The following is a 16,702-nucleotide window of genomic DNA, read 5'->3' on the forward strand; positions in this document are numbered from 1 at the left end:
ACAGGAGACGACTTCCTAACCCGTCAATGATGATATTGAACACCTTCCCTTTGTTTAATTAGTAATTGTTGATCCTTGCTAAAGAATAAAGAAAGATGGCTGAACAATTTCTAGTAAATGGTGCAAGTGAAATCCTGAAGAAAATTTGCTCCATTGCGACTCAAGAGATTGGTCTTGGATGGGGCGTCAAGGAAGATTTGAGAAAACTTCGAAACACTTTTCAAATTATACAAGCTGTAGTAGATGATGCAGAGAAGCAACAAGTGGACAGTGAGGCTGTCAAACTGTGGTTGAAACGCCTTAAAACCGTAGCTTATGATGCTGACGACGTATTGGATGAGTTTGCATTTGAATCTCTGCGTCGTAAGATGGAGATCCAAAACCGTATGAAATTGAAGGTGCGCAACTTCTTTACACCCTCCAACCCAATTGCCTTTTGTTATAAGATGGCTCATAAGGTTAAGGGTATTAATCAAATGTTAGAAGAAATTAAGAAAGACATGATCGATTTCAAATTTACTGAGAGAAACATGGTTCTTGAAAATAAAGATGACCGAGAAACATACTCTTATGTTGATGATTCAGAAATTTTTGGGAGAAAGGATGATACAATGTTGCTAGTTAATATGTTGATCATAAACTCATCAAGCAATCAATTAGATAATGTTTCGGTCATTCCCATAGTTGGAATGGGCGGCATGGGGAAGAGTACACTTGCTCAATTAGTGTACAACCACAAGTTGGTAGAAAAACATTTTGATCTAAAAATTTGGATTTGTGTATCAGATGATTTCGATGTGAAACGACTTCTAAGGGAAATCATAGAATCTGTTACTGGAGCAAAATGTGATCTATCAAGCATGGATGTGCTGGTACGAAAAATTCAAGAAAAGGTGAGTGGGAAGAAACTTTTACTGGTGTTAGATGATATATGGAATGAGGATGATGCCAAGTGGGATAGATTCAAAAATTCGTTCACAGCGAGTGGGAAAGGAAGTAAAATCGTTGTCACCACACGTAGTGATAAAGTTGCATCAATTGTAGGAACACTTCCTACACACTATTTGAGAAAGTTACAGGAAGAAGAATGTTTGTCCTTATTCAAGCGACGAGCATTTGGGATTGGAGGTGTACTAGAGACTTCGCGATTGGCTGAAATTGGGAAGGAAATTGTGAGAAAGTGTGGAGGTGTGCCTCTAGCAGCAAAGACTCTAGGAGGCATGATGCGCTCTAGAAAGAAGGAATGTGAATGGTTGGCTATTAGAGAGAGTGAAATTTTTAATATACCTGAAAACGAAAATAAAATCATAAATGTATTGAAGTTGAGTTATGATCATTTATCACCTCCTTTGAAACAATGCTTCTCGTATTGCTCAATGTTTCCTAAGGATTATGAAATTAACAAAAAGATGTTAATCCAACTGTGGATGGCAGAAGGATTTCTTGTACTATCCAAAGGAAGTGAATTGATGGAAGATGTCGGCAACGAGTATTTCGACATATTGATGTGGAATTCTTTCTTTCAAGATGTACAAAAAGATGAGTATGGAATTATATACTTGTGCAAGATGCATGATCTGGTACATGATCTTGCACGATCAGTCAAGGGATTTGAATGCTCAATTAAGGAGGATAAGAGGGTAGAAAATGTTTCTGAAATTCGTCGCTTGTCATGGGATGAACAAAAAATTCCACAAGACTTTCATAATGCTAAGCACTTGCGCACATTTATTTCATCGTATGCAGGATATTTTCGGAATGTGCTTGATAGCGCATTCTTGAAATTCAAGTATTTACGGGTGTTAGATTTACATCATACTTCAATTAAAGAATTGCCTTATTCAATTGGAAAGTTGAAACATCTAAGGTACCTTGATATCTCATATACTGAAATTGAAGTATTGCCTGAATCTATCACTCATCTCTATAATTTGCAAACCCTGAGACTTCATAATTGTGAGAGACTTCAAAAGCTCCCTGAAGATATTAGCAACTTGATTAACATGAGGCACCTTGAAGTTGACAGTTATTATATAACTGAGACTCCGAGAAACATTGGACGACTAAGTTCGCTCCAGAGATTACCAATATTTAAGGTTGGAATGCAAAACAGTGGATGTGGTATTAGCGAGTTGCAATGCCTAACAAACCTTGGAGGTGAGTTACAGATTGAAGGGTTGGAGAACGTTCGAGATGGAATAGATGCAAAGAAGGCAAATTTGAAAGGGAAGCCTAATATTCACAGTTTGGAATTTAAATGGAAATATGCTGTTGGTGACTCAGTAATTAGTAACACTCGGGGGCATGAAGATGTGCTTGAAGGCCTCCAACCTCACTCAAATTTGAAAAGATTGAGGATTTATAATTTTATGGGTTTGAAATTTCCTTCATGGATGATGAATACTCAGTTGCTGCCTAACTTGTTCGAAATCTATTTATCAAATTGCCCCAAATGTGAACATCTCTCGCCACTTGGGAAGCTACCTTATCTCAGGATTATTCATATGGAGTGCATGGATTCCGTGAATTTTATTGGCGACAGTGGTAATGAACAAGTATTATTTCCTTCATTGAAAGAACTCTACTTGACAGAAATGTTTAATTTAGAAGAATGGATGGAACCGGTACAACTCATGTTTCCGACGACAACTAGTTCATTCCCTTGCCTTGAGAAATTGTGGATCCAAGTCTGTCCAAAGTTGAGAAGCGCACCAACTATGTTTCCCTCTCTTAAAGAACTGAGATATTGGAGTAGCAATGGCATAATGGCACTAGGATCAATTTTGTGTAAACTAACCACTCCCATCTTATTGGATATACGTGATGTTCCGGACATTACATTGTTGCCGCCGTTTCAGGAAGCTCTTCCAACTGAGGAACTGTGCATAACTAAATGCCCTTGTTTGACAAATGTGCCGAATATACAGACCTTTACTTCTCTTCGGAGATTGATAGTTACGGAGTGTGGTAAATTGAAATCTTTACCAGAGGGGCTGCAATACCTTACTGCTCTCGAGAGTTTGCACATCGGAAGATTTGCAGAGGAGCTGGATTTTTTCCCTGCTGAGGGTATCCAACACCTTGTCTCCCTTCAGAGATTAAGGATTGAGGGCTGGCCTAAACTAAAGTCACTACCTGAGCAACTTCAACACCTAAGCACACTTGAAGAACTAAGGATAGTAAACTTTGAAGGCCTCGTGGCGTTGCCAGAATGGTTGGGGAACTTTTCATCACTTAAAGATATGGGTATTTACATTTGCAAGAGTCTCATGTATTTACCAGAACAGATGCGATGCCTCACCACACTACAATGGTTGTTTGTTCACTATTGTCCTCTTTTGAAGGAAAGATGCATCCAGGGCCAGGGAAGAGGAGAGGAGTGGTATAAGATAGCTCACATTCCCCATCGTTCATTTTTTTAAAATCTCACAGGTTTGTACCTTTATTTATTTGTTTTTTAACTCGTTATTTTATGTATTAATGTTCTTATTCAATGGTAGGATTTCACATAATCAGATCACCAAGTCATGCTTCCCATAAAAATTCTTTCATGCAATTGATGAAAGTTCTAATTAAAATTTAATACTTTTTATTGTTCTCATTTCGATTTAAATTGTTCCTTTTCTTGATCAATTCTCAATAAATCCAATTCTACTTCTCCATGGAAGCGACAAGATGCTTTAGGGGAGAACAACACATCTGTTTGATCCATGGTTTCAGATTCTTCCAATGCACGCTTTTGATAAATCCCACTTCCTATGCCCATATGAACATATGGTTCGATGGTATGGAATCCAACAATTAAGAGATGCTTATTTGAAAGAGAGATTTAAGAGTGCACTGTTCTTTTAGTTGCTTTGATGAGGCATTCATTCTCATAACATCTGAACATATGATCCATAAGATGAGTTCTCGATTTCTTATTAAAAAAACCAGCTGGTTCTTGATTCCTTTTACTTTGAAGGAGCAGTGACCAATCAACAACTTTTTGTTCTAGCATTCATGATAATTTTTTAAGAAATCTTTCATATCATGAATGCTTTTGTTTTCTCATTTATGACTCATGTGAGAATGCTGAACCTTATATTGACTCAACTTAACAACTTGACAAATTTTTCTCTTTGGTAGTTTGGTAAGTTGAAAGCATATCATGCACGTATTTGCTTAGAAGCATTCAATAGTGTTTCTATTGAGTGTTTGGACTTTTGTTTTCTTTTTTCCTTCTATATTGTAGATAAGGAACACTAGAGGCTTCTTGCTCGGAAGTCAATAATTGAAAAATAAAGGAAGAATAAAGAGCGTCAAATGTTGGAAATGGTAATTTTGTGCTAACGTGAACAACAGGTATGTTTTGTGCCCTTTTCGATTGGTCTCATTGCTTAATTTACCCCATACACTTCATAAATGAAGAAGAATGATCTTTTTGTCCATAAAATTTTCACTGTTTGGTTCAAATTTTGCCTGTGTTAGTGCGGGATTAATCAAAGTTAGTGTGGCAATAGCAGCTCTCTTATATTATTTATTTTAAAGTTTTCAATCTGTACAGATTGGAGGATACAGGTTAAATGTATATATATATATATATGAAAAAAAAATTACAGCAGTGGATACAAATTCCTTCTTTATATATTGTTTTTGAAGGATATATAATAATTATAAAAAAAAAAAAAGCGTATAGCAGCGGATTTTAATATCCGTCGCTATATGTGTTATATTTTTTTATTTAAAAAAACTGACCTATGGCAGCGGATCTTAATCTCCGCCGCTATATGTGTGATATTCTTTATTTAAAAAAATTGACCTATGGCAGTGGATCTTAATATCCACCGCTATATGTGATATATTTTTTATTTAAAAAAAATTAACCTATTGCAGCGGATCTTACTATCCGCCTTTATATGCATTATATTTTATTTAATAAAAAATTGATCTATTGCAGCGGATATTAAGATCCGCTGCTATATGTATTATACTGCATTTGTTAAAATTGACCTATTGCAGCGGATATTAAAATCCGCCGCTAAAAGTAATACCTGCAACAGCGGAATATATTATTCGCTGCTATAGTTAGCGACGGAGGAAATAACGACCGATCTTTGTTTCCGCTGCTCATCGCCGCAATATCTTTTATCGGCGGAAAAATTACCCTGTAGCGGCGGAAAAATCTACCGCTGTAGGTTAAAAATGTTGTAGTGCCAATCAAATTTCCTAATTTAATTTAGATTTTTACTAGTTTCCTTTGATCTATATCTATTGTAATAAAGCATATGTAAGTAACGACTACATCAGTTTTCGCAATATGAGTTTTCATTCATAGTTTTTACGTTCATTGAATTGCATCTAATCATTTATTGTTTTTATTGTTGGTAGGATTATGAAAATGGATATAAAACTTTGTGTTCTAGAAAACATGACAAATTTCTTGATCATTTACCCTGCTGTGGGAAACTTTCATGGGATCAGGGTGTGAAACCGTAGGGATTAGTCCGCATCCCTTATATTATTATTAAAAAAAAGGGCAGGTTACTTATCCTTGGGATGAAATCATCTTATTTATCAGGGCTACACATTCCAAACTATACAAAGTTGGGAAAAAAACAAGCATTTTTAATAAATAAGTTATTTATTGAACGATTAAAAGTTATAGGGTGAAATACTGATTTGGCGCCTGCTGTAAATGCCAAGAGATAAGGTTATCTAGGGTATTTTGCTGTAAAACCATACCATTTAAAAAACTAATTAAATATTTACCACAATACTTAAAAATGTGATTTGCTAACTAGTTTCAAATGTATATTGTTCCGCTAATTTCAAGATCTCTCTCCCATGACTTGGTAAATTTCTATTGAAAATATTTACTTAAAAGGATAATTTAGTCATTTTTGTTAAGTGTTTATTTACAAATATGATATATACTTGTATATATGTTAATTTAAATTGATCTTTATACCCTTGCATAGAAATAAATTATATTTTGAAAAATGCATCATTTTAGATGAAATTGTGGAATTTTCCTTCTTGTTATTTTCAAAAATTGTCATCATTTGGTTGTATTACAAGTGATCCATTTCCATGCAATTTATGTTAATTTTCATCCAAAAAATATTTTGTCAAAAATGGTTAGATTATAAGTTAGTGCAAATATTCTCAAATTGTATCCAGATGTGTAATCATTGAAAAGGCTGCCTATTATTAAAAAAATAAAAAGTGTGTAACACACCAAGTTTTTCTCATTTCTATTTAAATGGCTAATGTTGATGTGATTATGTTCATTGGAACTATTTTCATCAATGAGGTCCTTTTCTGTACAACGAGTTCTTATTATGGGAATTGTATTAATTTATGTGTTCTTTGATGAACATTTTATGATACTTTCTATTACAAACATAAAATAATAATTTGTTGGAAAGGTTGTTTTTAGTAATTTCTGTGCTCTTTGAAAAAGTTCCTTAATTAGGATTGTCTCTTTTACTCGTTCATTCTTCCTCATGGAAGTTTAAAATCTCATCCTTTTGCAGCACAAAAAGAAGGACGAAGGTCATGTCTTGTGAAATTGGAAGAAGAAGATCGATGTGCATTTTTTATTGGGAGGATTTCCAATTCTTTTGAATAAAAACTTGAGACTGGAAAGGCTGAGAAAATGGATGTTAATTCACCCAAATTAACTAAGTAACCTCAAGATCTGCTGTCGAAATTAGATGGTGCGAATTCTTTTGGTTATGGAAGCTCTCAAGCTTTGGCCATTTCATTGGAGTAGCAAACTGTATCATCTAATGCTAGTGAACAATACATTCTCTAATTCAAAGCCATTGGTAGAGTAAGCGAGGGGTCAAGATGGGATTTGGACTAAGGAAATTTATCCCTCACGAAGCATGAATCTCTTTGTGCCTAATTTGATGTCGATCTTGACAATGCAATAGTGAAGAAATGGTAAGAAATGTAGATTTGTTTTTTCAATTTTTTGTGAATTTGAATTTGAAATATGTTATTTTTTTTCTCCTTGCTTTTTTCTCCATAGCTAATACATTCTCTAATTCAAAGCCATTGGTAGAGCAAGCGGGGGCTCGAGATGGGGTTCAGACCAAGGAAAATTTTCCCTTCTTTGTGCCTAATTAGATGTCAATCTTGAGGATGCAATAGCTAATAAATGGTAAGAAATGCATGTAGGTTTGTTTTTCTTTTTAATTTTTTGAGAATTTGAATTTGAAATTTTTTAGTTTTTTCTCCCCAGTACCTTCTCTAATTCAAAGCCATAGGTTGAGCAAGTGGGGGTTCAAATTTGAATTTCAAACTTTTCCCTCACCAAACATGAATCTCTTTGTGCCAAATTCAATGTCAATCTCGAGAACGCAATAGTGAAGCAATGGTAAGAAATGTAAGTTTGTTTTTTTTTTCCTTTTAATTTTTTTGAGAATTTGAATTGGAATTCTGTTAGTATTTTCTCCTTGCTTTCTTCTCCCCTTACATATATGTTGGGGTTTCCAACCTGGTAAGGGAAATTTGGTGTTTTGTTCATCTAAATATAATTGATCTTTTAAGAATTAAAATCTTTTTAGATGGAGAAATTTACCAACTTATGGATGAGAGATCTCAAAACACATTCTAACACATTTGCCAAATCACGTTTTCTATTGCAGTGGTAATGATTTATTTTTTAGAGCTATAAGATAACATGGAGAAAATTTGGTATTCACCAAATTAACATCAGAGGCATTTATGACAAGCTATAAATAACCTTTTAACCATTTAAAAACAATTTATTTACAAAAAAAAACTATTTTATTAATTTGTAAATAGTTTGGGAATGTGTTATGTCCCAATAAATAAGATGATTTCACCGTATGCTTTGGTGTAATGGTATGTAATATGTAAGTTTGCTATTGATCAGTATTTTTCTTGTTGTGGCAAAAGTATTATCATTATAATGTAAAAAACTATAAAAATTTATTTAAACCATTTTCAAAGCATTTGACACATCCTAGACCACTCAATCTTGATAGAAAGAGACTAGGAAATTTTTTTATAAATACAATTGACTTGTAATAATTTCAAATATTTGTGAATTGCGATGAACGTAAAATGAAATTTGGTGATTGTAACATTTAATTACTGTTGGTTTATGGCCTTAACTTGAATTTTTTGGGGGTATCTTGTAGTCGGGGGTGTGGAGGCTGTAGGCCCCCACAGTAGGGGTTGACGGCCGTTGGCTTTTTTTGGGCATCCGTACAACTTTTTGAAGTATTTTTGTAATTAAAAATGTGTGTTTTGCCCTAGTAGATCATATATATTCCAAGTTTAGAAATCTTAAATGTTGTATTGTTTTTTTCACAGTTTTCATCAATAAAGTATTATCACCACCACCCGTGGATGCAGGCAATTTTGCCAAATCATGTAAGTATATATTTTTTTTTTCTCTTTTTAATTTTCATAATTTATCAATTTTGATCGGTTGAAGGGAACTTTTCCACAACAATTACATCAGAAAAAATCAGGATGAAAAACCATGGATGAGTGTGGAGGGATAAAATCGTCTCCTATTCGGATCGTCCATTTGCACCATCAACGCACATCTTGAGGTGGACATGTGGCATCATTTAAAGAGAGTTTTATCTTATTAGGGAAGATTCCTAATTTAAAAGGATTCTCCTCCTTGTTATGTAATTATTAATTTGGATAAGGGGCAATATGGTCAATTGTAACTTGATTAGGGTTAAAGACTCTAATTAAGACTTTTCTATTTAAAGGCAGATAGGTCATTGTAAAAGAAAAAAAAAAGAGGGGGAGGAAGAAAGGAGAAGATGATAGAGGAAGAGGTAGATGATGTTATGTAACTGTGAGATTTATAGTGAAACGACTCCCCGAGCCCGTGGATGTAGGCACATTTGCCGAACCACGTAAAAAATCTTTGTGTTCTTTATCTTTTTTGTTTTTTTTCCTATTATTTCTATGATTTATTGATGAATGATCTTGCTAAAAATTAAATCTCGAGATCAATCACAAAATCTACCTCTATAATTGGCACCGTCCGTGGGAACGAAGAGGAAAATCTACGAGAAACCATGTTGTATGGTCGAGGTTCCAAATCAGGAATTGGGGGCTACCGTCAAGATCAACCCATACACATCTAGGGTTTTAGATCGCGTTTTGTCAAGATACAGCAAGAAAAACAAAAGGAGTACGACAAGTTGAATCGGGTGAAACAGAACCTAGGTCAGAATCTGGGTCTGGACGAGAAACAACGCATCTGCGTTTGAGGCTTATGGACTTCCATCGCTTCATCATCTGTTAGAGAGAAAGCAGTTAAAAGAGTGAGTTTAACGAAAGAGAGGGAGGAAGTGAAGTTAATGGTGGAGATCATCTCTCTCATGGAAATCGACGATTCTAATGACCCTATCAAACCCAACAAGGGCAAGAACATCATCGTCCCAGGCAAGGCCACACGTTGTACATGTCGCTGCACATTGAAGACATTTCGGAGATAGTGAGTTTTTTCTATTTTGGGAGAATTGAGGATTGTGAGTGAGTTATGTGCTATGAAGCGTACTCTTCGATCGGCTAAAGAGATTTTCGATCAATTGGAGAAGATTTCACGGGATGAAGGTTCTTCTGATAGAGGTGTGATCCTTTAATTCACAATCGGTGAATCTGTCCCTCTTTGTGAGAGTTGTGTGTAGCGAATCACAAAGACATAGAATCAAACTCTTTTTTGTCTGGTTGAACTCAAGCATGCTTATTTGTTCGCATTTTTCTTTAGTGAACTCAAATTGAATCTATTAAAAGAAATAGTCAGTCTTCCCATACTCAGAGTTTGACGGGATTAGACCTAAAATTTTAGGTTTTTTGGCTTGATGTATGGCTTTCGAAAATAACAAGTTTCTTGGCTCGATATAGAGTTCTTGAAACTGTTTGACAGAGAAAATAGTTTGAAAGTATAAATTTCAATTTGTGCTCACTTTGGTAAAAATTAACTTCGTAGTTATAATTGGTTAAACCTTTCAAAATTGGATTTAACTTGGGAATTCTTTCGATGATCGAATATCTACAGATAGATTCTAGGTGTGAAAAATTACCTCATGAAAATGAATTTCTTGTTTTTTTGCTTGACTTTGCTTCTTTTTTTTTTTTTTTTTTTTGAATTTTCTGATTTTTTTGACACTTTTGAGATTTTTTTTTTTTACTTTTGGCTGAAGGTGAGGACTAGCCAAGCTAAACATTTTGCTTGGTCGTCGGTCACCCCCATACAGAACATATTAAAAAAAATGAGTTTATTTTGCATTCTTCTTTCCTTTTTGACAAATCATATTTTAACTATTCTAACTTAGCTACCACTTATAATTACAATAATTGTATAATTTACGTTACATATACATAAAGTTTTTATGTTATTTAAGTTTTTCATTTTTATAAGGTATCATAGGTTTTTATTCGACCATAATTTTTAATTATTAAGTTGTATCTAAATTTGGGGTTACTTTTAAAGATTTTTAATCTTGCCCACCCCATTAATTCCTAGGATAGAAGACTGTTGCACAGTTTTCATAATTCTAGCGCAAAGCTTTGACATACTATAGTTGCATAAATCAATCGCAACACCATACATCTTAATCATATCCCCGTCTAGACTCTAACAGACCTCTAGACTCAAGAGTTCTTGTCTCATATAAAATTAATATTGAGCTTTGATGCCATTATGTGGTATCTACAAGGTATTTTTAGTAAAACTCTCTATAATCTATACAGATATAATATTATTCTCTGATACCAATTGTGGTATTAGTTAGTTCTTTAAAGCAAAATAAGTCTATGTCCCAAACGGACCTAATGCCATGCTTTGATACCAGTTGTGGCATCCCCAAATTCCAGCATGAATGCCCATGATTTCATGTCAGAATCCGAGACCCTGAAAACTCTACCCAAATGTGTATTAACGTAAATATGATTATATAGTGATAATAATAATAATAATAATATATTAGTTAAAAAAGAATAATGTATAACTAAAGAATAGTAGAGTGCGGAAACAACCTCAATTTTAACCTATGATTCACTTACAATATTTCAAATACACATCGTTAATAAAATTAAATAAATAATTAAACCTTAAACTACCTTTAAGTAGACGAGGGCTACAACTCGTCAGTAATGACCTTCAAGTGCTAACTCAAAATTTATTCCTCAAGATTATGTGGCTCCCCGCCAAACACTAACACAACTCCCAATGCCAAATATCAAGGTAATAGGTGGCACCTCGAAATTTTTGACATGACCCCTTCTGTTTATATTAGCATTTCACGAAACTTGAAGACTTGATATATTTTACAACAAATCTTGCATATAAAAAAATGCAAACACAGATAATAACAGAAGACTAAATATATCTAACACATAAGTAGATCAGAGTGCGAAAATTTAACAATATACAGGATTATAAAAATGTTCTCACTCTAACACGAACCTAATACTCAACTCCAAAATTTATCATTCATCCTAAACGAAACTGACCACTAAAGGGTGTAGCCCTATTGTTCACCATGCAACAGACTCTGATCGTCGATTTAACTAACCAGATATTCTTCACTTATCGACTATGCGCTTGCCTCGATAACTGTAAGTTCTGAAACTAAAAAAATAAAAAAAGAAATGGTGAGTAACAATGATTACCCAGTAAGTCCACAACCAATTCCTACTAATAACATCTCCTAAACATGGTCGAGTAAGCATACTGAACATTTTAATACATGTAAAACTTTACAAATTAAAATACGATCAACTGGTAAGTATAGCTAGGAATGAACAACTAAACAATTTAAAAGTTCACAATACATCAATCATCACTACTCATTATACATTTTCGTTTTTATACAAATATAATTGACGAAATTGAAATGAAAAGCATGTTTTCCAGTTTATATTTCAACATAAAACAACAGCTACATAATACATAATGGTGGAGTAGTAGAATTAGAGAGTTGGGATCACGACTGAATCGCTCTCAGTCAGGACATGATATTCCTCAATAATGTCGTAATTCCTGATTTTGTGGTTAGTCGCTATTTACCATACTTGTTGGATCATTTATCTGACTCAGGCTGGCCATTTGACGTGATCGTAAGCAATTGATCTCTTTTTAATGTGTCAGAACATTTGATTACTATTAGATTGTTACTGATTACTGACTAATCATCTTCATCTATGCCTATTAGGCGTGCATATGATTCCTAAAATGAACAACTCCATTCATATACAACCACTTTTACAATACACGCTCACTTACAAAAATAGAAAGGAATGGACCCGGATTCTAATTGTGACTCCACTCTCATATGCATCCCATACCATGTATGAGCTTGATGGTCCTTATTGTACATCCTAGGATAGTATACCATTCTAGATGATATGATGCATTATCCCTTCAGGCATTCACAGATTCTTTAACAGCTCACAAAGTAACTACTTATATATATTATTTTTATTTAAAAAATAAAAGATAAATTAACATAACAGGATTGAGAATAGATATTCAATTTCCTACAATGCAAATGTGGCTACTCGGCCTAAAATAAATAATAGTACTCGGAGCTTCTACGCCAACATAATTTAAATAAACATGCAATCATTCATTACTACTGGATATCCCTTCACCAACCTACATACAACATATGATGTAAAATGCAGACATCACCCATCGAGTGTGATTATGATATTTTACCGTTTCATCCCCTTTTCCCATTCTTTCGACATTCTCATTTTCTTCTTTTCAAATCAAACCTTTTTTTTTCAAGTTTTTAAATTCACTTTGATTATTCAATCGAAAAACTATCCAATTTTTGTTAAAACGGGATCCCAATGGGTACGCGAAGGCAATTTACTAAAATTGAAAAAGTTGGTGAAAATTTGACTAACTGTTGGAAACTCAAATTTTCAAAGTTCTCGAAATTAAAAATGAATTTTTGAAAATGAAAACCTTGAACACGAGATTTGACACCATATAATTTTCATAGTCTAATTCAAAGCAACGCAAAAGATATTAACTTTTAAAAATTTGTCGAAAATATCGAAATTTACATTTTATTCTTGAAATCAAAATTCGAATTTTGATCATTTGAGATTTGGATCTTAAAACCATTCTCATTGTTCCGAAATAGGGGATAAACCCTAATTTCATTAAAGAACTTAAAGTAAATGGAATATTTACTTAAATGTTTTTAATAAAATGAAGAATGGGAAAACATGTATAAGTCATAAGGAGAATAAATCAAAAGTCAGAAGCGATTTTGATAAAATTATGTCAGTGACTGTCGGTGGCAAAAACATGATTCTGTCAGTGGGACCGATAGAATGGCCTTCGACAGGTGTCGGTGGCATCGTTGGCTCTTGTCGACAACACTGAACTATTTCACAAATTTTCGATTTCTCAATCCATTTTTCAGATTTTTCTTTCGTTCTTTGAACATCCAACCCACCCACGAATTTGTTGTTAAAACTTGATAAAAACACATCAAATCTTTAATTCTAACATGAATTTAAAATCAAACATAAGATTTCTATGATTTAAAAACAAACAATAAGTTTTGTTAAAATCCTAAATGCATACTTTCAAAATCTAAGGTTACTACTAAGAATTGAAAGTCCCTTACGAGTTGTGGTTGTTGGACACGATGAACTAGCTTATAAATCAAGGATTGGTGGTCCGGAACTTCAAAATTGATTGAACTTGGGTGCCAAACGAATTGGGATGGTTACGAAACCCTTGATGGAGGTGTCTTTCCTCCTTCAACGACGATGAACTACTCTTCTTCAAATTGGATAGAACTCCAAGTGGGTAGAATCAAAACCCCTTTGCTAATTTTCGGTGAGAACTCAAGAGAAAGAAAAGGAAATGAAGGTTAAATTGGGGTGAGAACTTGGAGCTCGACAACGCCAACGACTTTGTCTTCTTCGTCGAGGTTCAACTCGGTCCTAATTGCGAGGGATCTTGCTGAGAATGGGCCGAAACCCTTGGTGAAGGAAATGGGCTGGTTCTTTGTGAGTTATAAAAAGAGAGAATGAAATAAAATAACATTTTAGTTCTTTTATGAAGAGTTGGAGGGTATTTTTAGTATTTTTCTTTAGTTTTTATTTTCAACGGTAACCTGACTATTCGCACTCGAAAAATGACAAATGAATATTCCATTTCGAATAATTTTTCATTACGGACCTAACGGTGACGTCGAATTTTTATAATTCTCTCTCTAACAAAAATTTACTAGTTTTGGTCCATTCAACATGAAATTCGAGAATGTTATAATTTTCTCATCCGAATTCAAATTTGCTTACAGGCTAATGTATATATTTCGACCATTTTTAATCCAATGACGGAGTTGATTTTCGTTAAAAATGAATGAAACAATATCCGAGTGTTTTACTCTAAATTCCTCTTTCGACATTTTTATCAAAATATCACCATTTGATTTCTTCGAGATACGAGTTAAAAACTTGAGGTATTACAAACTAACTCTGAAATTTGTCAAAACTGAAAGGGTGGAGGATAGGGTGAATAACATGGGAGTTACCCAGCAGAAAATAAATATCTCAAACTAACAATCACCTAAATATAGGGAAAATTATTCTAAAATATTTTGAAAAGATATGCAAGTTTTTCCGTGTAAACATTAATAAAATGGTTAAATCATACTATATTTAAATAACCCTTAATCATATCATAACATAAAATTTATAAATTAAATAATAACTAAAAAGTAGTAAACATATATATCATTTGTTAGCCTATTAGTTATATTTTCAAAATAATAAATAAATAACTCTTTTCATCAACCTATAAATATTCAATTTTTAACGAAACAGTTCTTAATCATAAAGTAAACATGTTAAAAATATAACTACAATCACTATTTAAAATAATTGACTTGATAAAATTTAGATTTTATAAATTCAAGTAAAGTAGGTTCAATAATTAAGTACAAAAAATGGTAGTGTGTCTGTTAAGAGCATTGAGAATCACAACTGGATACCATACCAATCAAGATTATGAATTATGTTCCTTACTTAACTGATGGGGAACCTTACCTTTAATTTTTGATTCTATGGCCTGACGTTGCACTTATCCCAATTAGGTGACCATTTATCCAACTTAAGTTAGTCATTGACTATGACCAGAAGGAACAGGTTTCTTCACGATGTGTTAACATGTTTGACTACTACTAAACAGTTAATGATCATTGATTCGTCATCTTTATCTAAGCCTATCAGGCAAAGATATAGTTTCATAAGACATCTTTATACTTTCTACAACTACCTTTACATTACATAGTTCACTGGTAAAGATAGAAAGAAAACTCCCTAATCTCAATTGTGATATTAATCCCATATGCATCCCACACTACATAACAATTTAGTATCACAACCATTCACCCTAAGATAGTATGTCACTTTGGACATGATATGATAGACTATCCTTTCCAGTTTTCACAAGCTCTTTAATAGATTACAAAATATATATATATATATATTTCTTTTTGAAAATAAAAATAGAAAATAAATTATAGAAGTATGTGAAATGAACATTTGATTTCTACCATGCAACAATCCAACCCGTAAAAATAAACAATGCATATCGCCTTGCGATAACATAACCATAAATAAACATGCAACCATCGCCTCATGATAATATAAAGTAAATTAACTCATGGATATCCACTTGCTACCACACGCAAACAATGAGAATTTACATTCTCATTTAAATAAAATCAAGAACGTTGCATATACAATGTGATCCTTCTAAATTTCAACATTTAAACCATATTCTTTCTCAACTCAACCAAATCTTTGTATATTATTTGAAAAAATATAAGTAAAATTTTCAATAAATTCAAATTTCAATACTCATTTTATAAAAGAATTTGAAGATAATGATCAAAAAGATCAAACATAGTTTATATAGGTAATTTGGGGCAAAACTATCGATGGTTTATTACAATTATTAAAAGCTTGCAAAATTTTGGCTAAGTATCGAAAAGTGATTTTTCCAAGTTTTTCAAATTGAAAATTAATTATTGGAAATGAAATTCTTAACGTCTGGACACATGTAGGGCCCATATGCTTCTACTAAATTAACCCTCTAGAATCAGGTATTCCACACATGCATTATCTTTGAGAAAACACAGAGTATTGCATAAAATCCTCTATGTTATTTTGAGGTTATTCTATATTAATTTATAGTACAGCAGTGTGAATGATTTGAGAGAGATTTTCTTTCAATTACAGAAGGATTTATTTTTGGAGAGATTTTCTCTCAATTACATAATATATTTCTATTCAATGGCTAACTATAGATGGTAATAATTTAACCATAGATGGTTGATATATTCTAAGGATATTCTGATACCAAGATAATCAATCAACTGTCATCTTAACATCCCCCCTCAAGTTGATGGGCGAACAAGAGCGAACCATCAGCTTGTCACGTAACATTTTAAACCGAACTGTCACAATGTGAAAAAAGCCCAAATTTGATGGTCCTGGGCCGTCAAATTTCATAAAATTCGACGGACCAAAAGGTCGAATTGGTGTCGAATTTTTCATTGTTAAATTTTATTTTTCAACAGGCTGAAACTATCAAATTAATGAAGTATGGGAGAAATTCGACAGCTCTAAGCCGTCAAATTTGGGAACATCAAGAATTTTGTCGGTCGTAGACCATCAA

At 33.2% G+C, this 16,702-nt stretch overlaps 1 protein-coding gene across 2 annotated transcripts; it reads left to right on the forward strand.

The window, feature by feature from the left end:
• On the forward strand, positions 1 to 8,853 carry LOC147391343 (putative disease resistance protein RGA3). 2 transcript variants are annotated; one of them, XR_015170209.1, is made up of 6 exons: positions 1 to 3,432; positions 4,235 to 4,344; positions 6,519 to 6,930; positions 7,042 to 7,150; positions 7,232 to 7,366; positions 8,332 to 8,853. XR_015170209.1 is itself a non-coding variant. In XM_086417087.1 (2 exons), exon 1 carries the CDS (start codon positions 96 to 98, stop codon positions 3,420 to 3,422), a length of 3,327 nt encoding a protein of 1,108 aa, XP_086273213.1. In that variant the 5' UTR covers positions 1 to 95; the 3' UTR covers positions 3,423 to 3,432; positions 4,235 to 4,556. The 2 variants fall into 2 exon arrangements, 1 of the variants encoding a protein (XP_086273213.1); XM_086417087.1 differs by lacking the exons at positions 6,519 to 6,930; positions 7,042 to 7,150; positions 7,232 to 7,366; positions 8,332 to 8,853 and having other exon boundaries at positions 4,235 to 4,556.
• Positions 8,854 to 16,702: the final 7,849 nt, after the last annotated feature.

This window comes from Akebia trifoliata, chromosome 11, assembly GCF_017979445.1.
Source record: "Akebia trifoliata isolate Shusen 1 chromosome 11, ASM1797944v1, whole genome shotgun sequence".
Classification (NCBI taxonomy): Eukaryota; Viridiplantae; Streptophyta; class Magnoliopsida; order Ranunculales; family Lardizabalaceae; genus Akebia; species Akebia trifoliata.